Genomic DNA, 25799 nt, shown 5'->3' with positions numbered 1-25799 from the left:
GTGCTCTTTCTGGCCCTGAGAAAATCCTCTGTTCTGTGGCTTCTGCAAGCCCTTTTGAATGTCTCATTTAATATTACAAAAGCACGTTGACCTTTCCACAATCCAGGTTTAGAGTCATCTCTTCATTATATCAGATTAGATTGAACAAAACAACAATAAAAAGGATTTACTGGGTATCAAAATGACACTCGGTTCTGCCAGCTCTGGATTTGCATCACAATCACAGAAGGTCAACTTTGCTTGAAAAACAGATAAACAGCTAAACGTATAATATTCATAAATTGACACAGCAGCTTGCATTACCTCACACACACATTTTAACCCAGCTGCCTTGTGTTCCTACAGGAGGATGGAAAAGCAGAGGAGAACATGGCGCAGAAGAGGGCTGCACTGCTGGAGAAAAGGATGCGAAGAGAAAAGGAGAGCCAGCAGAGGAAGATGCAGCTAGAAGCTGAGCTGGAGCAGAAGAAAGAGGAAGCTCGGTGTGTCCATCTGAGAAAAAAAAGTTAATTTGTTTGTTGAGATTTTATTTGGTGCTTTATTAGAATCTTTTTCCTACTTTTTCTTCATATTTTTTGTCTCCATTTTTTGTTATCTTCCATATATTTTCTTCATTCTGTCCATTTATGAAACACAAGATCACAAGATAGTTATAGTAACCTCACAGCTTGCTCAAGCCCATTATATCCCAATATTTGCTTAATATATCTAAGACTTATAGACCTGATTAACGTTCAACATCTTGCCAAATAACTAGTCTCTTTTAATAGCAGTGCAGTACAATATTTACCAATCGATCAGCTAACTGTCTCTTGTATGGTGAATTTAGCATTTCAAAGTATCTTATTGCTAACTCTCCTTCCATCCATCCATGCATCTCTTCAGACTGAAAGCCGAAGAGGAGCGCGTCAGGAAGGAGGAGGACAAGGCCAGGAAGGAGTTCATCAAGCAGGAGTACCTCAGGAGGAAGCAGCTGAAGCTGATGGAGGACATGGACACCGTCATTAAACCTCGACCCACGGCGGGGGCCAAGCAGAGGCGAGGGCGACCCAAGTCTATCCATCGTGACAGCATGGATTCACCCAAAACCCCCGTGAGGGCTGCCACAGGTAACCATGGAGATGACCCCCTCTCTTAGAGAGGTCAATGCCATCTCATCTCTCACATCAGTATCTTGCTGCTGCAGTGCATTGTGCCACCTTAGACTGTGTTAAGCAACCAGCTGAGCGTTGCCTTCTTCCTGATGTTTCCTTAAATGCTGTTTTATATAGTAAAAATATGAAGCTAATATATGGCATTGATATTAATGCAATAATAATAATTAATATCATGAAAAATTATTCTAAAATAACAAATTAAAACCTCACGGTGAAGGAAGCAGTGCAGCATCAGTGTATGCAAGTGTGATATGTGTATATTTTAAAAAAAACATTATATGATCTGATTTTACTGAATATGCATTTAATTATGCATCATATTAGTCGGTTTTGCATGTATATGTGGTTGTGAGACATTTCAGTCACAGCACTGAGGCTCTAATACAGTCGCAGGTGGCACAAAACACCGCAGACAGTCCGGCGGTGTTTTCATTCGTGCTGTGGTGTAATCGTGTCATGTTGTGTCGTGCCATGTGTGACTATCTCAAAACCAGGTTCACGCCAGCGTGTTTTTTCAGTCTCCAGCTTGTCCCTCGCTTCCCTCAACCTGGGAGACAGCGACAGCATTCACTCTGAGAAGAGAGCAGCAAGGTGAGATGTTACTGGGTTCTTTTTTTCCCCAAAATGAAACAAAGGTTTAACACTTGGTTTAGATTTTTGTGTTCCATTCAGCAGTAAATAATTTTACTGTTTTAACCTTTTCTACTTGCTGTAAGAGCCTTAAATCCATATATAAATCCAGATATATAGTACAGAGTAAATTCGCACTGACTTCTCAGGCAGAGCACGTGCTGAAGTCCTCTCCCGTGTTACAGTAGGAGTTTTATCCTTCACACCTGCCGTGATGTGCATTTAATTGGACCAGGAGACTAACTCTGACTCTCCGATCTAATGTTTTTCCTGTTTTCTCTCAGTCTTCCCTTTTAACGCTTTCCTTTCATGTTGTTTCAAACGTCAGAAGTTCTAGTTTAGCCTCTAGCGGTCTCCTCTACTTTCTGGGCTCTCCTAAACTGAGAAGGAGAAGGTTAGTTTTTCTGGTTGACGGTGAAATCTTAAAGGCACTTCATGCTGTCCTGAGCCCAATCCTGCACTGAAAACCCTTTAGACCACAATGGGTTTTGTTAGGGATTGAGTAAGCACTTAAAGCAAAAGCAAATGTTTTTTTGTTAAGACACTCATAACTAACTTCAAAGCAGGTCCGCTATGCTTCCTTCAGTATCACCATCACAAAACAATCACTTTTTTCTTTCCTGCTTACCCTTCTGCTGTGCTGTTCTCACCAATTCTCACACCTGCTTTGGTTATTTACGTCTGATAAAACACCAGGTGATTTATTCAGAACCACTGCTTGACAAACCCAATGCACACCCGAGGGAGAGCATCCATCCTATCAAGTCATAAACACGTTTTTTTTTATTCAAGGAAAGCTGAAATGACCTGTTAATATGGTCAGTTTAGTCGCACAAGTTGGCCTAATTGCTCTTACTGTGCATTTGCTTTGCTTATATTTCCAAATGCATGGCTCAGATCATGTAATTTGGTGGTGTCCATGTAAAAAGCAGCATTTGATTTAATATTGTGAAGTTAAAATACTCCAAATGCAAAGAGTCTTACAGTGAGAGCAAGTAAATGCCAAATCCTGCACAAAAATGTATCTGACCTTTTTTACTAAGCTTAATGCACCAAACTGTACTCACTGCCTGCGCTTGCAAGCTTTGCTGCTGCCCTGGTTACCGTGACTTTGTCACACAGCTAAAACCCAAACCAAGTCCTTTCTTTTGATGACCAAACTGAACTGAATAGCAGTGCCTGCAGTATGCTGTGCTGAGTGTTCAGGATCAACACACACCCAGAGAGGTAAACTAACGCTCTATGTGCGTGTGTGTTTTCTAGGCCTGACTCTGCTGATGGTTTCCTGTCCCCCAGTCGCTCCAGCAGCAGGAATGGAGAGAAAGACTGGGAAAATGGATCCACAACCTCTTCTGTTACATCAAATACAGAGTACACTGGTAGGTTAACTCAGTATATGTCTTAGTTTGTAGACAAATATTAAAAGTGGCAAATATTCACAACATAGAGTTGTTAAATTATAGTGAGATCTTTGTTCTATCCATTTGAGATTTGTTTTTATTTTTTATTTTTTTTAGATTGATCTCATTGTCTGAAGCAGGGTTTCCTTTTGTACTGATTGCAGTTCAGAGTAATGATATAAACAGTTGTTTCTGATTCAAATAGCTCACATTCCTCTGTCGGACTAACTGGTAACCCTACCCTTAGCAATCGTCATACATGATTCAGCAGCAGAAAGAGTAAAACCAAGAAAACAAGTCTTTCCTTTGACATCACTGGAGTGGTTGCTATAGCAACAGCCCCATCCTCATCTCCCCGCCTCCGTTTTTCTTTCAGGACCGAAGCTGTACAAGGAGCCCAGCGCCAAATCTAACAAGCACATCATCCAAAATGCTCTGGCACACTGCTGCCTTGCAGGGAAGGTCAACGAGGGGCAAAAGAACAAGATTTTGGAGGTACATGTCCTTCATAACTATACTTACAGTTCCAGTAAAACTGACATGAGACCTTTGACTCTCTTTGAGGTGTATGTATAGTGTGCATTTTCATATAAAGTGGTCTTTAAATACAGAGAGACAGTTTTTGTAGATTTGCCTCTGTACACCATCACAGTGGATTTGAAACAATCAAGATGTGATTGAAGTGCAGACCTTTTGAAGACTATCCCATTTCTTTGCCTTGAGTAACTCTTGGCTTGCCTTTGCAGTGTATTTCATTATCCATTTGCACTGTAAGGCACTATCTGATCAGCTATGCAGCATTTGGCATAATCTCTGCAGAGATCATAGCCACTTCACAGTTGATGTATCATGAGTGTTTTGTAAGGTGTATATCCAGGTGATATTTTAAGACAGATTTTTAAATAGGAAAAATATCTACATACCACATGAAGTGTCCTTAAGCATATGTCACCTGCTTATCTAATGACATTTACTCCCCTGATCTTGACAGGAAATTGAGAAATCAGAAGCCAACAACTTCTTGGTTTTGTTCCGAGATGCCGGATGCCAGTTTCGCGCTCTCTACACTTATTGCCCCGAGACCGAAGAGATCAACAAGCTGACGGGCATCGGCCCCAAGAGCATCACACGCAAGATGATCGACGGCCTCTACAAGTACAACTCAGACAAGAAGCAGTTCAGCCAGATACCAGCTAAGACCATGTCAGCCAGCGTGGACGCAGTGACAATCCACAACCACCTCTGGCAAACCAAGAAGCCAGCCACCCCTAAAAAAGTAGTGCCTGCCCAGTCCTAATGGGACTTGATACCCTGAACATTTCATTTTCCCTCTTTGAACATAACCAGTCTCGGTTAGCACTTCACTGTACATATCCATGAAGATTCAAACACCTGCAATGCCAGTTAGATAAATGCGTATTTATCTTTTATTTTGTTTGTTCTCCTCATTGCATTCCCGTCCTTGTTTATCCTTCATATTCGGACCAGAAGTGATAAGACTTTAATGATCACGAACAGCTGGAATGTACGACACTGTTGAGGAATGATGTAAACGTAATCATGTTGTTTGGAAAAGAGATTTGAGACAGTGTGTGAGAGCGCGTGTGACTGATGTTTTCCTTCTCTATGTGCCAAACGTTAAAAGAAAAAAAAGGAGACAGTATGAATGCCAGGACATTTTACTCCATACACTGAAGCTCTGAATGTTTTCAATTCATGTATAGATTGACTTTTGTTCGCACTACCCTGTTGAAGTGTGGCCTTACGCACGTTTTGTTTTAGTGTAAGAGTGCAGTGAAAGTGACTGTAAAGCGACAGCCTCTTTTGTATTTGGAAGAAACCTCTTTTTTTCTTTTCTCACCTGTGTGAGTAAAACAGTTTGTACATTAAGGTACGTAAACTCCAAAGGGCCAAAAAAAAAGCCTGATTGCATACAGCTAGCATTAGCCACACAGGATACGTGTGTTCAGCTCGACAAAGCAAAGCGGTTCCAGCTTTTTCAGAACCCCTGTTTTTGAGGAAGTGATTTTAATGAATGCAGGACGTTACTGTAGATCACTGGTTCTCAACCTGTGGGTCAGGATATGTGCAGACAGTTTGTGCTATCGAGTACAATGTCAGGTTTCTGGTTTGTTTGCATTGCATCAGCCCAAAAGATCGGGAACCAGTGTTGTAGATCACCTCGCTGCTGGTTCACAGCAGGTTTGTGAACAAATGAAACTGCTCAGTATTATTTATTTTTTATTATGAAATGCTGCCGACTACAACTTGTAGGGTTCTTTGCAGTATACTAAGATATTGTACAATCACACTCCTGGCCACTGGGATCAGGACTGATATCCAAACTATAATGACACCTACAAAGTATTTCTCTTTATGTCACGATGAAATGTTAACATTAAATTCAAGATGCACGCTCAGACTCTTTATCATCATATCTGCACCCAGCTATAAGCCACTTTTGGCCCACCAAAATGAAGTAAGAATAGCTAGAATATAGAACATGCTAGATTTCTCATAGTTGCAAAAAAATATGTTCTGTTATTTAGAAGGTAAGTGATGCATTAAAATAAGTAGTTTTTCCCAGTTTATTAAAAAGGCCACTTTATGAAGTGTTTGTGTCATTTTCAACATGTCTGTGCGTCTTTTTCACCACAGAAACGGGTTCAACCGGAACAACTAAAGTGTGCGTGTTAGCAGCATATTTGTCATCTATAAATGCAGCAGTTCGTGAATTTATAGTAATATGGTAATTTTGCTAGATTTATTTTTTTCTATTAACACTAGGATGAAATTCACACAATAATGCAAGGCAGAATAGGGCAGGTAGGTCCTTGTTGCTGCATACGGGTAGAGTCTCGCCATTTGGTTTTACTGGCGTCAGCGTCGTGTTACTTTTGCCACTGAATGTCAAATCCAACACCATTTGCAGGTAAAAAAATAAATCTGCCAACGTGGTGCTTTGTTTTTAACTGGGGCGTGGGATGGGCGGGGGGTATTTATGACCAAAAGAGAGCATGTACATGTTTTTGAAATTGTAATCTAGTACGACTGGGAGAAGAAGTGTTTCAATGTTCTTTACTGGAAGGATGTGTCAGCAGAAAGCTCGGTCTGCCTGCATTTGGCTGTTTTAAGGCCAAGGTTAAAAAGAAAATTATTATTTAAACTGTATTGATATTGTACAGTGTGTTCATGTGAGCAACTTATTCACTATGATGACTTTGTTTTTGTTTTGTCAGACGCTGTGCCCTCATTCAACATGTGGCTGAACATGTAGTGTCATTTTTCTTTGTTTTTTTTTTTCATTTTGCATTAAATAAAATGAAGCATGACATCAGCATGTATGTGGTGTTGATTGCAAATAAGGGTTTTTTTAATGGACATAAGGATATGCAAAGAGGGGGTTGTTAAAAGAAGCAAACTCTTTTCATGGATGGATAATATTTAACCATGCAACAGTTTTGGAAATTTAAGTCTTAGGGTTCTTTCTATTTTTTATATTTCTAAGATATGGCACTGGAACTGGACTATTTGTGTTTTCAAGGTTTCAAAGCCCAACCTGGTTAATTAGGGTCCATCTGAAATCATCATTAGCCATTTGCATAAAATGTTATGGTCCAAATTCTTTGGTTTGTTTTTTCACACTTTGAAATCTGAGGCAATGTTGGAACATGAATATTTCCAAACCTATTAAAGATAAAAGACTGAAATGTTCACTGGTCTTTCCTAACATAAACATGAATGTCTTTGGGACAAATACATAAAAAAATGGCTCGTAAATACCAAGAATTTCTATTGCAAAACAGAACTGGTGACACTTTTGGAATAGCTGCATTTCACAGAAATGCAAAGTGAAACATGTAAAATACTTTTTTAACAGAAAAATGAAGAATTCATACTGGATTGAACAAATAAGATAAATTGTGCAACGTAAACACAAATAGATCAATAGGTAGTCTAATCCAAATTTGAAATCATAACATTTTCGGAGGTGGTGCATCAAAAAATGTTCTACACGTATAATGAGATGGAGTACACCTTAGATAAAGACACAGTAGTTAATGTGTTTAGATGAACTTGGGAATATATGCAGTGCTCAAAGGATCAAAGTGGTAACATCTGGGGGAAAAATATCAAATCTGATTCCAGTGAAAACTATATATTTAGCTAAAGTAACGAGGCTGGATTTCCAGGAGCAACTTTATCTGACCCCGAGTACCTCAGTGGCCAAAGGGTCCACTGTAAATGGGAGCAGAAAATAATTTTAACTTAGTTTCTGAATCAGTCCCAAAAACAGAGCATTAAGGGGTCCAGTGTTTTTACTAAGGCTGTTAATAAAACTGTGATTATTTGACTAGAAAGAATACTAATTGTTGTCATGCATAACAAATTATTTTAGCCATGAGCAGTAAAATGTAGTTAATGAGTACATTAATGAAAAATTGCCATTAAACAAGGGAACTCAATTTTAAAAGGGTTCGGCGACTTTCTTCATCATTTTGAGTGAATATATATAAACCATTTTCTATATTCTAATTAGATGCCCAACTTTCTGATAAAAAAAAAAAAAATGCATATATTAGCTTGATAGCAATTTAACAACTCGTCTTACAGATGTTTAAAGAAAATAGCATTTTTATCTTCTTTCTTTGTTATTTATCTTATAAAATAAAATAAAGTAAAATAAATCCTATCCTTTTTTCATCTCCTCGAATTTCCTTTGAAAGTTGTCGCGTCCGTGCTGTAGGTGTGACCGCTGGGCGTCGTTGCTACAGTTGATTGGTGGTTTGCGGCTACGTCCGCATGGCAACCGCGAGCTGTGTACAAGAAACGAGGCAGGAGAAAGGAGCTTTCTGGCAACGCTGAAAAACCTTTCAGCAGTCAGATACGTCCTCCGTGCCGTCTTCTTCGTGCACGTCGCTACATCTGGAGACCGCGGGCTTTAATGCGGCGGGCTGTAGGCGCAGACTGACTGACAGGTGAGATGCTGGCACTGGTTCAAGGCGGTGTTTAGCACTGCGCTGTAGTCTAGCACGGTGTGTCCCCAGTAAGGGAGACAATGATTGGCATGCTTGTCGTTTGCTGTCCTGCATTTGTGTCCAGTGGTGTTAGTAGTCGTCACTGGCTGCCGTGCTCGAATAAACAAGGTGTGTCCGAGGACAGATAAAGTGCTGAGGCTGTTAGGTTTGGGCCGCAGACCTGCTCTCACATCCCGGCCCGGAGCTGGCTGGATGTTGTGTCTGTGTGTGGAGGGAACAGGGCGGCGTCATAGGCTCCTCTCCCAGCCTCTCTATGCGCTTACTTAAACATACAGGGCGATTGCACCATACATAATGAAGACCCCTCCTTGTCTTTGCTGTAGCTTCCTGTGTAATGTTGCAGTGATTAACCATTTAAAGACCCAACCTTGGAACTGCATCTTTGATATTTGCCAGTATTTAAACTATGAGCCATTTAGGGACATTATGCATATGTGCAAAAAACATCACAGATGCCCTTCAAAGCATCCAGCAAGCCTCCAGCAAAAGGGACATCACAGAAAACTACAGTTTAGTGACTGAGGTTAAAAGTCCAAAGAAGTACTATGAACTTACTTGAACCATCATAATAGGCCAGAGTAAGAATTTAATTAAAGTGCAAAAATTTGAATTTTGTAAAACTAAGGCACCAGAATCATTAATGGGAAGGTTAACATTCTCTAGACAAGCTTGACATTTGCATTTGCAAATGTAAGAGCAAACGCAGAGTTTACCATGAAGTGTAAAGTAGTGATCATCCTCAAGAAGAAAGAAAACATCTAATAACCTCGAACAGTATTCTGATCTGGAAATTAGAGTGACACAAAGGAAAACTACAGCATGTAACATTATCTGTAAGCCATGGTACAGACAGTGTGATGAGTCTCACAGAGTCCAGTGATGTGAGAGAGGACGTAAGCAGAGAGATGAATTCTGAAGTGTAGATAACTTGCAATGAAGGGACAGCTTCATTGTGCTGATGGAAAGTGGCCTAAATTATGCTGCAAAAGCAACCCAGGAGTTTTTGAAGGTAGAGAAGTAGAATATTCCAGTTTAACCAGCTGATCTTTATTCTCTCAAGTGTGAATTTCACTTGATGTAAGCAAACCCAAAGAAAGAAGGACACATGAACAAACAACAGCTGATTAGAGCTGCAGTAAAGCTTGGCAAAATAGAACAAATTTAAAACATTGTTTATGATTAAGTGATTGTTTTCCAGTTACATTTTCAATTGGTTGTATTTTTTTTTTTTTTCAAAGCTATTAAATTGGTGCACAGATCGAGAATTATAAAAACTGTGTCACTGTGCAAAAATTTCTGGACATCACCTGCATTTTTGTTTGTCAAGTAGTTTTGCAAATGGATGCAAAAAATTTGGGAACGCATAAACCAAAATGTCAAATTAACATGCTTCTGCCCTTTCTCTCAGTTTATTTATTTATTTATTTTTTGTACAGCCAGCTATAAGCTGCCCCCAAAAGATCTGCAGTCATGACAGCAGAGGAGACGATCAACATAAAGGAGGCTGAGGTGACCAAGCTGATCCTGGACTTTCTCAACTCCAGGAAGCTGCACATTAGCATGCTGGCCCTGGAGAAGGAAAGCGGTGTTATCAATGGACTATACTCTGATGATATGCTTTTCCTCAGGTACACACACTCATATGGCACAAGCGTGATAGAGAGAAGGTTTTTTACAGGATTCTTAAATTGTTCATTTGTTGTTTTTAATCAGGCAACTCATTCTGGATGGCCAGTGGGAGGAGGTGATGCAGTTCATTCAACCGTTAGAAGGAATGGACAAGTTTGACAAGAAAAGGTGAGAGAAGCTATATGGGGCTGTTTCGTACCAGTCTCCACACAACAAATAACATTTTTAAGCGGACTTGTTTGTAAGCACGTTTGCACTTGTGTTTCCAGGTTTCGCTACATCATATTTAAGCAGAAGTTTCTGGAAGCCTTGTGTGTTAATAATGCCATGTCGGCTGCTGAAGACCCTCTAAATGTATGTGTACTTTTATATATACGTTTGTCTTTGAAATGCATTTTGAACTAGATGCATGCTTCCTAGCAGCTGCTCGTTGCTAAATAGAGCAGCATGTGATTATAAAGCTCTACGTTAGTGTAAATTCTCTGCGGTAAAGAGAATTTTAATCTTGATTAAAAACAAATTACACATTATAGTATGTACTTGTTAAAGTATAGCAAGTATAAACTCTGAGATACTAATTTAGCAACAGTTACTTTCTATGATTTGCTTTATTTTTTTGAAAGATGCCTACTTTTTTAGAGCGAACCAGCATTAAAAAAACAAAAACAGTCTGTGACGGGCCACATAAGCTCTCTACTTAAGCACAGAGAAGTAAAATTGCAGGTGGGTTGGTATCTCCTTAAGCTGGTAAAAAGCCAGTTTCACAGCAGGCTTTACTCACTCCCATCCTATTGTGTGATAATCTGTGTTTGTAAGGAACACCTAATGTCATCCTTTATCTGTCAAAACACCAGTGGGCTTCTGCACTGAGCATACCAACATATAATCACTCTCTGGTCCGCCTGAATTTTTCTGCTTTTACAGCTAGAGATCACCATGCAAGAGGCAGTGAAGTGCCTGCACTGTCTGGAGGAGTTCTGCCCGACCAAGGAGGACTACAGCAAGCTGTGTCTCCTCCTCACACTGCCACGCCTCACCCATCACGCAGAGTTCAAAGACTGGAACCCGAGCACGGCACGAGTGCATTGCTTCGAAGAAGCCTGCATAATGGTAGCTGAGTTCATCCCTGCAGACAGAAAGCTGAGCGAGGCGGGCTTCAGGGCTAGCGGGAACCGCCTCTTCCAGCTGCTAATCAAAGGGATCCTTTATGAGTGCTGTGTAGAGTTCTGTCAGGTAATCTGATGTGCTGTTAGTGAAAAGGGCTAAAGTTAGGCTTAAGTGGCTGATAAAAGGCTCAAACCTGTAGAGGTGTTCAAAACCACTAAAAAAGGGTTTTATTGCAAAGTATCCTATTACTTTTTTTGTTTAAAAAAACAGACTGTCTGGTTTTCGCACATTTGTGTCTCAGAAAGAACAGAATAAGTTTTAAGGAGCTTTTCTGTTTTGTAGAGTAAAGCAACAGGAGAGGAGATCACAGAGGGCGAGGTGCTGCTTGGCGTGGATTTGCTGTGTGGGAACGGCTGTGACGAGCTGGATTTGTCGCTGCTCTCCTGGCTGCAGAATCTTTCGCCGGGTGCCTTCACCTGCGCCTTCCAGCAGAAGACCCTCAACATCCACGTGGACCGGCTGGTGAAGCCCAGCAAAGCCGGCCACGCCGACCTCCTTACTCCATTAATCAACCGTCTATCCCCGTGCCCTACCTCACCCTTTCGTCAAAGACCTCATTCGGCCGACACTTACATGTCGAGATCCCTAAACCCAGCTCTGGACGGCCTGTCTCACGGTCTGGCGGCCCAGGACAAGAGAGGCCTGGAGACAAACATGAAGTTCGCTCTCAGCCGGAGCCTCGTGGAGAATAACGTACATCAGCAGGACGATTCACCTGAGAGGTAAAGTCAACGAAACTGGAAAGGGATATTTTGTACATCTTGTTGGGAGTAAATATAAATTTTATTTTGCAAAATAAACACTGACCTTTCCCCGGTGTCAGGGAGACATTTGCACTCATTCAGCATTTTAATTAAAAGTAACTACGCAGTCGAATCAAACTTATAAACCCCAGAATAAAAATGCTGCTTGACTTGTCCATGCAAAGGTTCATTAGTTAAATCCTGCCTACAAACAACTAATCATGCAGGCTATTATGTAAAACCTTTTCTTTATTTAAAATCCCTCTAACGTATGTTATTATACTTTTTAAAAAATATATATATTTAGGATAGATGTCTGCCAGACTGTTACTAGTTTGTTTTACAAGGTGACTGCAAATAAAATGTCACAATTTTAAGGTTGAGACAGGATGTTGGCCCCACCTGTTGGATGTAGTCAAGCTGTACAACTAGGTGCAAAAATGCATCAGTGTTGATGTGATATGCATGTATATGAGATCATAGTTAATGGATTTTATGCAAAACAGCAGAAATATTATTGTAGCTGACACAAAGACTAGACTAATCTTTAATCACAGGTTAATTAAGAGCTTTTTACTTTGACTTTGCTACTATTGTTTGCATAAGCCTTATAGATAAAATGTTTTTGACTTGAGATATAAAATCAGATAAACTGATTGATATGTCTTCCTAACTATAGGAAGCACCCACAAGGGCTGGATGGACCAAACGCCACACGCACACCTCTGACTCCTGGAAAAGACGGTGGGCCACCGTGCAGCACAGAAACACATGAGGTATGAACTGCAGACCGTAAGCAGTAGACTTGTGTGCATGGTTTAAGCCTGAAACCAGCCAGTGTCATCCGCCGTTTAAAGGTGAAAGTCCAGTCCAGGCTTCACCTACGGGTTCTCAGATCAAACTTGTTTCTTGACTGTTATGAAGAAAAAGCAACAGTTAGCTGTGTGGTCACTTGAGTCAAAGTCAGTGAAAGATTTTCAGTCTGGAGTTAAAGACAGAATGAATCCCCCCTGAACCGCCTGGTCTTAACGCCTTTATTGCATTATAAATCCTGCCTGAATTCTATACTACACGTCCACATAGGGCGCTTGCACCTTGCTGCCCCCTGTTCCAGTGTAGCGAGGTGGAGCTCATGGACACTGGAAACACATAATCTGCTTTGATATGCAGCCACATCCAAAGATGGCCTCCTGTTTTCATCATCGCTCATCTTTATACATTTCAGGTCCCATCTAGAAGAGCATAGTACTTTAAGATTATATCACCGTGTGTGTGTTTGTGTGTGTGTGTGTTTGTGTGTGTGTGTGTGTGCATGAAAAGTGGTGAGAGGCCTGAAGGATAATATACTGTTGACTCAATGCAATGAGTTCCTTGAAAACTTTTTTATGGGGTGGATGATGGAGGACAAGGCCTTGGGAGTTGAAGAGTTGTCAGCAGTGGCTCTGGGAACAAGTTTGCCTTTTATAATCTGTTGTGTGTGTCTGGACACTTCCGAGCTTTGAAGCACAGAACAGTGAAAGGTTGAATTGAATTATTCAGCCTACAGGGACTGCTTTGGTAAAATTGAAAATACAGATTCAGGGATTTCTCCATTTTCTGCAGAAACAATTCAACTGTTTGGATTTTTTTCTTTTTTTGGCTCATTTTGGTAGCTTGTGTCCTTGTGTGTGTCCAGCGTCGTGACTCCACTGAGCACATCCAGGAGTATTACAGGCAGCGGCTCCGCGTGCAGCAACATCTGGAACAGAAGCAGCAGCAGAAGCAGCTTTACCAGCAGATGCTGCTGGAGGGGGGAGTGAAGCCCCAGGATGGAGCCCAGCACAACCTCACTGAAACCTTCCTCAGCAGGTGAGGGTGTCATTCCTGCAGGATTTGATGTCAGCGAGGAATGAAACGCAAGCCGGGTGCTACGACAGAGCTTGTCTTTGTCTAGATCCATCCAGAAGTTGGAAGAGATGAATGTGGGCATCGACCACCGTGGAGAGGACATGATGGCGCAGCTGGGCCAGCAGTGGAACGGGCTGACGGGGAACAACAGCACATCTAGCCCCAGGGTGTCTCATACCCGTCACACCCCAGATAAAGGACCACCGAGGGACAAGCCAGGTGGGGTGAGCAGCAGCACACCAGTAAGCACTGGGAGCCACAGCTTGCCTTTGCTCAGTGAGTCCCCAGTTCCTCCCAATAAAAGGTAGGAGCCTCCTGCTATCGGTCTCCACCAAAACATCTTAACTTGTTAGAAGTTAGAGTCACATTTGCTAATTGATTGAAATAGAGCATGTATCAAAAAGAAGAATCAGATTTCAAAAGGCTATGTTTGCTATGTTTAATGCAGCTTTCCTCATAGCCAGCATTTGCTAATTATTATAAAATATTTGAAACATGTCACTCTGACCTCTTATTGATGGGAACCAAAAAAACCCAATGTTTATGACTTGTTTATGCATTGTTCTTTTTTGTGCTCAAAGAATCACTGGCTCTGGTCCCACAGTCCAAGATGACTCCACAAGTTCTGCAACACGTAGCACACATGAGGTATGTAAGCACGCTCTGTTGATATTTAACTTCCACACATTCCACATACAGTGGTACGCAAAAGTTTGGGCACCCTTGATAATTTTCATGATTTTCCTTCATAAATTCATTGGTTGTTTGGATCAGCAATTTCATCTAAGTATATCATATAGCAGATGAACACAATGATATTTGAAATGAAGTTTATAGGATTTAAAAGTGTGCAATAGTTACTTAAACTAAATTAGGCAGGTGCATAAATTTGACCCCAACAGAAAAATTCCATCAATATTTAGTAGATCCTCCTTTTGCAGAAATAACAGCCTCCAAACACTTCCTATAGGTTTCAATGAGAGTCTGGATTCTGGTTGAAGGTATTTTGGACCTTTGGTCTTTACAAAACATCTCCAGTTCAGTCAGGTTTGATGGTTTCCGAGCATGGACAGCCCACTTTAAGTCACACCATAGATTTTCAATAATATTCATGTTGGGGACTGAGATGGCCAATCCAGTACCTTGTACTTGTTCCTCTGCATGAATGCCTTAGTGGATTCTGAGCAGTTTACGGTCATTGTCTTGTTGAAATATCCAGCCCCGGCGCAACTTCAACTTTGTCACTGATTCCTGAACATTGTTCTCAAGAATGTGCTGATATTGACTGGAATCCATGTGACCCTCAACTTTAACAAGATTCCCAGTACCTGCACTGGCCACACAGCCCCACAGCATGATGGAACCGCCACCACATTTTACTGTGGGTAGCAAGTCTTTCTCTTGGAATGCTGTGTCCTGTTTCCACCATGCATACCGCCTCTTGTTATGTCCAAATAACTCAGTTTAATTTGATCAGTTCACAGCACCTTATTCGAAAATGAAGCTAGCTTGTCCAAATGTGCTTAAGCATACCTCAAGAGACTCTGTTTGTGGCATGTGCGCAGGAAGAAGGCTTCTTCTGCATTACTCTCCCATACAGCATCACAGATTGCAATCAACAAGTGTGTACGGGACAGCAGCATAATATTACTCACAGAGACTTGGCTGCAGCCATCAATTCCGGACTCGGCTATTGAGCTAGCAGGCTGCACGGTCCACCGTCACGACAGGAACGGCCACTCCGGTAAGATCAAAGGAGGGGGTTTATGCATCTACACCAATGACAGCTGGTGCAAAAACACAAAGACTGTAGACAGCCATTGTTCCCCGGATTTGGAATATTTGACTGTGAAGTGCAGACCCGTCTACATACCTCGCGAGTTTACTGTTGTCATGGTAACGGCCGTGTATGTACCACCCGATGCTAATGCTAACTCGGCCATGGAGGAGCTGCACAAGACAATAAGCAACCAGCAGAACTCTCATCCAAACGCAGTGCACATTATAGCTGGGGACTTCAACCATGCTGATTTAAGGTCAGTATTCCCCAGATTTGAACAGCATATTAAATGTGCAACCAGGGGGAAAAACACATTGGATAAAGCCTACAGCAACATCCAAAAAGGCTACAGAGCAACCCCTCTACCACATCTAGGTTTGTCAGACCACATGTCCATGCTGCTGATCCCTGCATACACTCCCATTAGGAGAAGAGCCCCCCCAGTCACAAAAACTGTGAAAACCTGGCCAGAAGGTGCATCACATCAGCTGCAGGACTGTTTTGAAAACACGGACTGGAGCGTGTTTGAACATCAGGACCTCAAGAGCACACAACATCAGTGCTCTCATATATTAACTTCTGTGTCAACAGCGTCACTGTGGACAAACGTCTCCGGGTGTATTCCAACCAGAAACCCTGGATGACTAAAGACGTCCAGGTCCTGCTGAAGCAACGTGACGCCGCTTTTAGATCCGGTGATGGTGTGCAGTACAGTGCAGCCAGATCTGAGTTGAAAAGAGGCATCAGAGAAGCCAAGGCAGTGTACAAGAGAAGGATCGAAGACCACTTCAGCACCAACAACTCACGACAGGTATGGCAAGGAGTTCAGCACTTAACCAACTACAAACCTTGCAATACCACGTTGACTGAGGGCAATGCGGAGCTTATGGAGGAGCTGAACCACTTCTTCGCACGCTTTGAGGTGAAGGGACCAGAGGCAGCAGCAGCAAAACATCGGACAGCAGCAGCAGCCCAAGCCTCATAGTGCAGGAATATGAGGTGAGGCGCACACTGAGGGCAGTGAACCCCAGGAAGGCCGCCGGACCAGATGGGGTAACCGCAAAGGTCCTAAAAGAGTGTGCAGACCAGCTGGCTGGGGTCTTCACTAAGATCTTCAACACTTCACTGTCCCAGGCCTGCATCCCACCGTGCCTAAAGTCAGCCACAATTGTCCCACTGCCAAAGCGCACTAACATTAGCAGCCTCAACGACTACCGACCAGTTGCTCTAACACCTGTTATAATGAAGTGCTTTGAGAAACTGGTCCGACGTCACATCATGTCCTGCCTGCCACCCACACTCGACCCACTCCAGTTCGCATACAGAGCTAACAGATCAACTGAAGATGCCATTGCTACAACGCCCACACCACCATCTCTCACCTGGAAGTGCAGGGCCGTTACGCCAGGCTGCTCTTTGTTGACTTTAGCTCTGCTTTCAATACGATACTCCCGGACAGACTAATAGTTAAACTGCTGGAAATCGGACTTCCTTCTACCACCTGCCGCTGGATCAGAGACTTCCTGTCAGACCGTGTACAGAGAGTTAGAGTGGGGCCTCATCTTTCCTCAGCCCTCAGCCTCAACACCGGCTCTCCACAAGGCTGTGTACTGAGTCCCCTACTGTACACTCTGTACACACATGACTGTGTTAGTACCCACCCAGACAACGCAGTCATCAAGTTTGCAGATGATACCACGTGGTGGGGCTCATCTCAGGGGAGATGAGACGGCGTGCAGAGCTGAAGTTCAGAAGCTGTCAGATTGGTGTGTAGATAACAACCTGGACCTCAATACCACCAAGACAAAAGAACTGGTAGTTGACTTCAGAAGGAGGAAGTCCGAGCTGCAGCCTGTCAGCATCAACGGGAGTGCGTGGAAAGGGTCTCCAGTTTCAAGTTTCTGGGTGTGCACATAGACACAGACCTCCAATGGAGCTCTAACACCTCTGCGGTCTTAAAGAAGGCCCAACAGCGTCTCCACTTTCTGAGAATCCTCAGAAAATGGACCTGAAGAAGGAGCTGCTGACCGCCTTCTACCGCTGCTCCATTGAAAGTGTGCTGACATATTGCATCGGTGTATGGTTCTCCAGCTGCACCACAGCACACAGAAAGGCACTCCAGAGGGTCATCAATATGGCCCAAAAATCATTGGACATCCTCTTCCCTCCCTGAAGGACCTGTACAGCACTCGCGCTGTCTCAAGAGGGCACGCAGCATCCTACGAGACTGTACACACCCAGGACACCGGGTGTTTAAGCTGCTGCCGTCTGGCAGGAGGTTCAGGCTGCTGAGGTCCCGAACAAACAGACTCAAGGACAGCTTTTACAACAGGGCAATAGCCCTAATCAATGCAAATAGCTGACCTGATTGGCTACCTGCCTGGACTTTTTTTAGGGGAGGTAACAATGTTTAAAACAATAACAATAATAATATTTATATTTATAACAAGGTGCAATAATAATTAATGTGCAATAATAACAGTGTGCAATACACATAACACTTATTCTTCTTTTTTATTTCTAAGTTAATATACTGTGTTGTGTTGTTTGTGTTGCGTTGTGATGTGTCATATCGTGTCGTGTTGTGTTATATGTAGTGCCGACGTAGGACAGTTTTTCCAATTTCATTGTACTACTGTACTATGTATGACTGTGCAATGACAATAAAGAATTATCTTATCTTATCTTATCACCTTGTGCAAAGTGCGCTGAATAGTTGAACGATGCACAGTGACACCATCTGCAGCAAGATGATGTTGTAGGTCTTTGGTGCTGGTCTGTGGGTTGACTATGACTGTTCTCACCATCCTTCGCCTCTGCTTATCTAAGATTTTTTTTGACCTGTCACTTCCGGCCTTAACTAGAACTGTGCCTGTGGTCTTCTATTTCCTCACTATGTTCCTCAAAGCGGAAACTGACAGCTGAAATATCTGAGATAGCTTTTTGTGTACTTCCCCTAAACCATGATGTTGAACAATCTTTGTTTTCAGGTCATTTGAGAGTTGTTTTGAGGCTCCCATGTAGCCACTCTTGAGAGAAGATGCAAAGAGGAGAAAAACTTGCAATTGGCCACCTTAAATACCCTTTCTCATCACTGGATTCACCTGTGTATGTAGGTCAAGGGTCAGTGAGCTTACCAAACAAATTTTATGTTCCAATAATTAGTATTAAAGGTATTCAAATCAATAAAACGACAAGTGTGCCCAAATTTATGCACCTGCCTAATTTAGTTTAAGTAACTATTGCACTTTCTGTAAATCCTATAAACTTAATTTCACTTCTCAAATATCATTGTGTTCGTCTGCTATATGATATATTTAAATGAAATTGCTGATCCAAACAACCAATGAATTTATGAAGGAAAATCATGAAAATTATCAGCAGTGTCCAAACTTTTGCGTACCACTGTGAATGCTTAAACACAGCTGCAAACTTCATGACACTGTTTGGTTTATTTTTTTATCTTCCTGTGAAGCCAGCAAAGTCCAAAACACAGTTTGTTAAGGTGAGCCAGCTCGAGGATACACAGGCAGTGCGTGCAGTGGCCTTCCATCCCGCCGGTGCGCTGTATGCCGTCGGCTCCAACTCAAAAACCCTGAGAGTGTGTGCCTACCCGGAAACACTAACTGCCAGGTGGGAGCAGCTTACAGGGACCTACAAATCCACACTGTGAGATATTTAATTTGTAATTGAAAGCTACAGAGATACATGTAATTTTTTGTATCTCTAGAGCAATTTTGATGACTTGAACAGCTTACTTCCTTTTCTTACTTTGAAAAAGACAACGACCCCCTATGAGCAAGCATTTGGCGACAGTGGGAAGGAAAAACTCCCTTTTAAGAGGAAGAAACCTCAGGGAAGAGCAGCCTGCTGCAACCGGTTTCATCAAAATGAAAAATAAAATTCACTCATTGAAAAAATCCAAAATATGTAGATTCAAGGAACCTTTTTAAAAATTTTTTCCTTAAAGGTAGAAGTCATGCCTTCGTCATTTTTTTTCTTCTGTCTGTGTCCATGTTTGTTTGCTTCTTTAGTGGTTCTGGTGCAGTGAAGCAACCGGCTGTGCGCTTCAGGCGGAACAAACATCACAAGGGCTCAATCTACTGCGTCGCCTGGAGCCACTGTGGACAGCTTTTGGCCACTGGCTCTAATGATAAATATGTCAAAGTCTTGCCTTTCAATGCAGACACCTGCAATGCCACAGGTACACACAATAAGGAAAATATTAGAAAAATAAGTTTAAGCTGATGCAGAAAACGTCTCATGTTTCTTCTGTTGCTAAGCTGCTTGGAAACATCTGTATCTTCACCCAAATGTACTCCTGTGATTCAGGCCCAGACCTGGAGTTTAGCATGCATGACGGCACCATTAGAGATTTGGCTTTTATGGAAGGTCCTGAAAGTGGAGGATCTATTTTGATCAGTGCTGGAGCCGGGGACTGCAACATCTACACTACTGACTGTCAGAGAGGACAGGGCCTTCACGCCCTGAGTGGACACACCGGTATGTCCCTGTTTATCTGCAGCTGACAGATCAGTCTGAGTAAACTCTGGATAGGAGTTTTCAAAGTGTGGTCCTCAGTAGCGTTTTATGGTATTGTGTGCTTCATTCATCCACTGTAGGTTCTTTGAAACACAAATTTAGCATGAGTACCAACATTTATTACATTTATTGCAAAGTTGTTGAAAAGACATAAACAGAGTTGTTGTCTACAAAGCTCAGATATTATGTGCTGTTTTGAACAGGTCACATTCTGACTCTTTACACATGGGGAGGGTGGATGATTGCTTCAGGCTCACAGGACAAAACTGTCCGCTTCTGGGACCTGCGGGTGCCCAGCTGTGTTCGGGTGGTGGGCACAACTTTGCACGGCACAGGTGAGTCATACTGAAACTTGCTACTTTGTTTGATTGGAAATGGTTTTCACCACACTGCTACAGGTTAGAGTGGTTTTACTGGAAGATATTTTTATGAAGAGCACGACTTCCATAAAATAGAAATGGAAAAAAAGAGAAATTAAAGACAGAAATCCACTGAAGCTTCAGGGCAAGTCAAAGATATTTAAAAAAGGTACAGTAAGTAATTTTCTGAGGTCATGTCATAAAAAAATAATATTATACTAAGATATACATTATTTTGTATGTAATTAAATCAGTATCAATTTATTACATTCTCAGAAACTTAGAGTTAATCCAATAAAAATAGTAATATGGGGAGCAGGCACCAGTGTTTTGAAAGCAGCCATGCTGCCCGGCCATCTTGAACACAGTGGCTGAGATGAACATTGCTGCTCTGCCTGGTCTTGGTTTTGTTTATGTATGTGGCTAGAGACCAACCACTTATGTTGTTACCCCTTACAAGTTACTAATAATTTAAAAATTGCAAATAGCTCTTTCAAACTATATATGACCATTGATCATTTGTACCTGTATATTTTCATCTTCGTCTCCTTTGCTGTTTCCACTTTATCCTCTTCCTCCTCATCTCTAGCCTCGTCGTGAACTGAAGTGAGAGCTCTAACACATGGAAACATGCATAAATGTGCATCCCCCCCCAAATATTATTTTAATTCCTTATTGTCAGGAGATTAGACATGTGGCCTCTCACCTCTGGACAGCTAACAACGATCTGGCTAAATAACAGCTAGCTTAAAATCTGGTTATAAGCTAACGTTATGCCAGCTGATATCAGTATCAGGTGTTTAAAAAAATCACAGTTTCCCTCAGTTTGATTACATTTTCGCATCGTGTGAGTTTATTCACTGTCTGAGTCCAACTGTGTTAGAGCCACTTAAAAAAAAGTTGAATTAACAGCTGCCGAACATCGAACACAAGTACTCATTGACTCATATCAGATTCCTTTCACAATATTTTACAGCCTCCTCCAGAGTAAATACACATGAATGCTAGCTGAAGTAAACAGCAAACTAACAACATAAACTCACTACAGATGAACAAGAGCCAGAGTTGTTTGTCCTACAGCAGCCACTGTAGCTAGGATGATATTTTACATGCTGTAACTTTTAAAATATGTTTAAATATGCATCCAGTTTTGCACCAAAATATACAGTTTTCATTTGAATAAGGACAGTATTTCACAAGAAGCGAAGATGTAGTGTATTTTAAAATGCCCCTGGCAGGTAGTGTTAAATTTGGCACCTTATTTGTAGTGTTTTCAATCCATTCTACATTAGTTTTGTAATATTTTGTTGACTAAATCTAAGCAAAAAGATGACAAAGTTAGCCGCAAAGATACATTATCGATGGCCCTTCACTCTTAAATGCGGCAAATCCAGTTATTGCTGTTATTTCCAGGCTGCCTGTTTGAATGCGGCCCTCTCTTTGTCATGTTTGCTCTCCTAGTATTAGCATTACCTCAGCTATCTGTTCTACCCAGTTACAGCAAAAAATCATTCAGATGATGATTAACTCGGTTCAATAACATCTTGTTTGCAGTCTGGGTTAATTGTGATAACATTAATCCACTGATATCACATTAGCAAACAACTAGCTGTCTGATAGCGACATGTAGGACAGTTAAAGTAGGAGCATATCTGCTGCCTGCATGTTTGTAGTTTGTCAGCAACCTGTCTCTTATGAAACACTTAATATGAACAGCTGATGAAACCATAATCAAGCGCTGCAGTTCAGTAAATTCAAATAATAAAACACCAAGTGTTTATCACTGTGGTGTAGTATTTGCTGATGACAACTGTAAAACATTTTGTCACAGTTTCCCTCTGCAAATGCAAAATGCCTGGATAATGTTAAATAAAGTAACGATAAAGTTTTGAGTGTAAGAAACTGCTCCTGTCTGCAAAATACTTTTTAAGCTGCATCCAACAACATGACGTTTTTCACACTGTATGTCACTCAGGAAGTGCAGTTGCTTCAGTGGCAGTGGATCCCAGCGGCCGCCTGCTCGCCACCGGTCAGGAGGACAGCACCTGCATGCTGTACGACATTAGAGGAGGCCGCATAGTGCAGACGTACCGCCCCCACAGCAGTGACATACGCTCTGTGCGCTTCTCACCGGGAGCCCATCATCTCCTCACTGGTTCCTATGACAACAGGATCATAATCAGCGACCTTCAAGGTAGCTTGAAATAAGTCATCGTTTGAAGTGAAAAATCTAATTTTGAAGCACTTAAAATTGTGTTTGTAAGCTCCTGTGTGATATTTCACCCTTCTCTGACCCCAGGTGACCTGACCAAGCCCCTCCCTCAGACGGTGGCAGGGGAGCACTGGGATAAGGTGATCCAGTGTAGGTGGCACCCACACGATCGGACCTTTGTCTCCTCGTCGGCGGATCGAACCGTCATCCTCTGGGCTCCAGGCCCGTGAGATTTAGAGAAAGAGCACAAGAGCACAGTTTCCACATACACCCCAGCTCCGAGGTGTATTGGTGTGCAAAACATGCATATCGTAAACGTCAAGTTGTTTATATATTTAAAGATAAGTGCACGTGTGCGTACAGTAGGGTGACAGGAACACTTTTGAGCCAGAAAAGCCAGTCACTTTAAGGAGGACACTTTCTACGTATGTGTGTATATGAATGTCTATATGTGTCTTTGGGTATGTGCCAATGTGTGCTCAAGCAACCATGAATTTCTGGAAATCTGAGTGTATATGGCTTTGCAGTTTGAGTCAAATTTAAGGGAAAATGTGAAGTTGAATTTCTAAATATACATAGAACATGTCTGTGTGTTCACTTGATACCTTTCAGCTTGTGACTTTTATAATTTCAGCAAAGATTAAATGGCAAATGTGATACAGAGTATAAAGATGGTCGCTAATGCCCATCTTAAAAAGCACTTTACTTTACTTTGACTGCGAGCTTATCTTATATTTTAGCTCTTCTCTCACACTGCCCAAGCAAGTACACTCAAAACATGGAGGTAAACGAAGAAGTAGGGTTGGTGTAATGTGACATTTAGCATCTTAACGCAGCAATTCTTTTGATAATTTCTGCAGGAAGCAGCGACAGAATTTAATGTCCTGGAGAGAAGCCACATTTGGTTATGCATATCATAACGTGCCTTTTTTGTAACTGTTGTGTAGTTTTTTGGATGTCTGGATTGATAGATTTGATTTTGTTTTTTTAATTTGCAGCTTTATTTTGGTATTTTATCACATGCCTTTTGTCAGCTGGAAGTTCAAACAAGGTTACTGCACCCATCAGCATCACTTATATGCATACAACAGTTTATTCACTTACATGAAAGCTCAAAAAAGAGTACCACTGGGTGTGAGTTACAGGCAGCACCTGAATAAGTCGAGTTAAGCTTTAGGAGCCTCTTCTTGGGAACTCTGGTCCGAGCACATGGATGTTTTCACCCGCAGTCGGTCGATAAATTTGGGATAATTTGAACATTTGAACACACTAAGCCAAAGCTTGTAGCAGCTGAAAAGTGATTGATAAAGGGAGGAAATGGTTGATGTGACAAGAAAAAAAACCCTTAAATCAGAGATGCAAAGTGTGGATTCACGAGAACCCGTGTCCCAGAGAAGGTTTAGGGATTTATAGTGAACTTTACAATAGAATGCGCTAAATGCAGACAACCATGAGAGTCTCTGTATTTTGGATCAGCAGGCTAATGTCAAAACAGTGGTAATGATGCACTTTAAAGAGATGCTTCAGGACTGCACAGTGTGAAACGCCAGTGTCGTTGGCTTGTTTAACTTTTAGCTTCACTTTTTTGAGCAGCCTGGTGCAAGTGTGAGACAGAGATGAGGGTACAAGCTGAGAAAACGACTGACCTTTGTGGGATTATCGTATTGTGCTTTACATTTTACCTTATCTGTGACTCTTGATGGCATATTCCGTGTCACTGTCCACCTGTAATAGTTACATGCACAAATGTGTCACAAGTAAGACAAGTGCCAAGGGGTCATTAGGGTTCAAACTGTTCAAAAAATAAAGTAGTGGCTGTCTAACACATGTTCTTTTAAGGAATACTTTGAAACAAACTGACAAAATAAAGATATCTAGTGAAAAAATTGATCTGTTTCATTTTTTTTTTTGTATTAATCACACACACCCACTGGCTGCTTGTTTAGCACACCTTGTTCGTACTGGTTTGGGTCCAGAGATGGTTGTAATATATGGTTATCTGAGTTACTGTTGCTTTCCAGTCAGCTTATACCTAATAAATTGACTGGTGAGTGTAAATCACTGATTTAAATTATCTTAGAGCCTGTGCACACAGGTAGGTGCAAAGCAAACATAGTTATGTGCGAGTGCAGGCCACACATGGGTTCACCTTTTCCTCTGTGCAATTGCCAACATAAGTCTGCTACTGCCTATCCCAGCATACTCCCATTGCTGCATAGCAGTAATGCAGTTTTTGGGTTTTGACAGAAAAGCAATTTATTCATTTTCAAAGCTTGCCAAGTCTGAGCCAGTATTTTCTAGGAAAAATATTGAAAAAAAAAAAAAAGTGATAGGAAGTCATACAGCACATAAAGGAAAATCAAGTGCAAGAGTTTAGAGATGCACTGGGGTGATAAAAGGATGGAGGTAACTGCAGAGAAGAGAGCAAGAGGGGGATTTAGCATCACTCACATGCTGCGCTCGATCATTCCCTCTTTTGTGCAGTGGACAATGAGGGCCAGAGGTACGGGGGCTTAAAAAGGATACGCGCACTGTCATAGCCAACAAACCTGGAGAGGGACCAGCCAAAACCAGAGGTATCAGTTTAAAAAATGTACAAGTGTAAAGGAACGTAACTGAGTGTATTTGCCAGGAAAATATTAGAGTCTTTGAGGCCTTAAAGGGAAAAGGACAAATCTGCTTTTGGAGAAGAGGAAAACCTACAAAGATATAGAAGACATTAGGTGTCAAGATTTGTGAATTTTATTTATATATTTATTTATTTTAATTGAGAAAGGATCTGTACAGCTTACAAACTGGACCTGTGACCCCAGCGTTGGTTCATGTTACTTGATAGAAACATTTGGGATTCAGGTGTAAAATTTCTTTGGATGTTTGGAAATTTATGGCGAGAAGTACGGGAAAAGCCAGTGCATGAAGTTGCTGGTTTACTGGCTGGCTGACAGAGCGCAGCAGTGCTGACGGTTCAGTTGCTCAGTGATGGAAGATTAGTTTGTGGAGCACGGAGGGGAATTAGTGATGAACAATGGCTCTGAACTGCCTGTTAGGCAAGCTTTTTGTCATACAGCAGTTTGAGTCAAGTGTTTTTCTGACTACAACCAATTTTAGAATTAAATTAAAAGCACATTTATCTGATGTGGTGATACGAGATGTAATTTTTCCATCAAAATGCATCAAGATAATGTCTCGAGATTTAAAAAGGAAAGCGTGCTTTAAACTGAAAGAGGTAGCTCTTTAGACTCACAGCAAGTTTT

General features: G+C 41.7%; 2 protein-coding genes across 3 annotated transcripts in view; both read left to right on the top strand.

Annotated features, from left to right (window-relative positions):
• camsap2a (calmodulin regulated spectrin-associated protein family, member 2a) overlaps window positions 1–6888 on the top strand; it is a 46043-nt gene extending 39155 nt beyond the window's left edge. Inside the window, exons 13-18 of the mRNA XM_039599079.1 lie at window positions 346–482; window positions 886–1109; window positions 1652–1748; window positions 3051–3166; window positions 3564–3682; window positions 4179–6888. Of these exons, the coding sequence (XP_039455013.1) occupies window positions 346–482; window positions 886–1109; window positions 1652–1748; window positions 3051–3166; window positions 3564–3682; window positions 4179–4484 (999 nt within the window). The 3' untranslated portion in view covers window positions 4485–6888. The remainder of the gene's footprint in view (window positions 1–345; window positions 483–885; window positions 1110–1651; window positions 1749–3050; window positions 3167–3563; window positions 3683–4178) is intronic.
• Window positions 6889–7216: 328 nt separating this feature from the next.
• Window positions 7217–24435, top strand: LOC116335557 (WD repeat-containing protein 47-like). Of its 2 annotated transcripts, none has more exons than XM_039598412.1 (16): window positions 7217–8166; window positions 9663–9854; window positions 9940–10023; window positions 10125–10209; window positions 10780–11088; window positions 11305–11744; window positions 12445–12541; window positions 13441–13613; window positions 13699–13956; window positions 14234–14300; window positions 18908–19101; window positions 19467–19636; window positions 19765–19935; window positions 20178–20309; window positions 22309–22527; window positions 22633–24435. In XM_039598412.1, the coding sequence occupies exons 2-16, from the start codon at window positions 9697–9699 to the stop codon at window positions 22773–22775; spliced, it is 2700 nt and encodes an 899-aa protein (XP_039454346.1). In that variant the 5' UTR covers window positions 7217–8166; window positions 9663–9696; the 3' UTR covers window positions 22776–24435. The 2 variants fall into 2 exon arrangements, with proteins under 2 accessions (XP_039454346.1, XP_031615148.1); XM_031759288.2 differs by having other exon boundaries at window positions 7223–8166; window positions 18908–19065.
• Window positions 24436–25799: the final 1364 nt, after the last annotated feature.

Source organism: Oreochromis aureus, linkage group 15, assembly GCF_013358895.1.
Source record: "Oreochromis aureus strain Israel breed Guangdong linkage group 15, ZZ_aureus, whole genome shotgun sequence".
Classification (NCBI taxonomy): domain Eukaryota; kingdom Metazoa; phylum Chordata; class Actinopteri; order Cichliformes; family Cichlidae; genus Oreochromis; species Oreochromis aureus.
The sequence above is the reverse complement of the archived record's forward strand: the minus strand, read 5'-3'. Positions and strand labels throughout refer to the sequence as shown.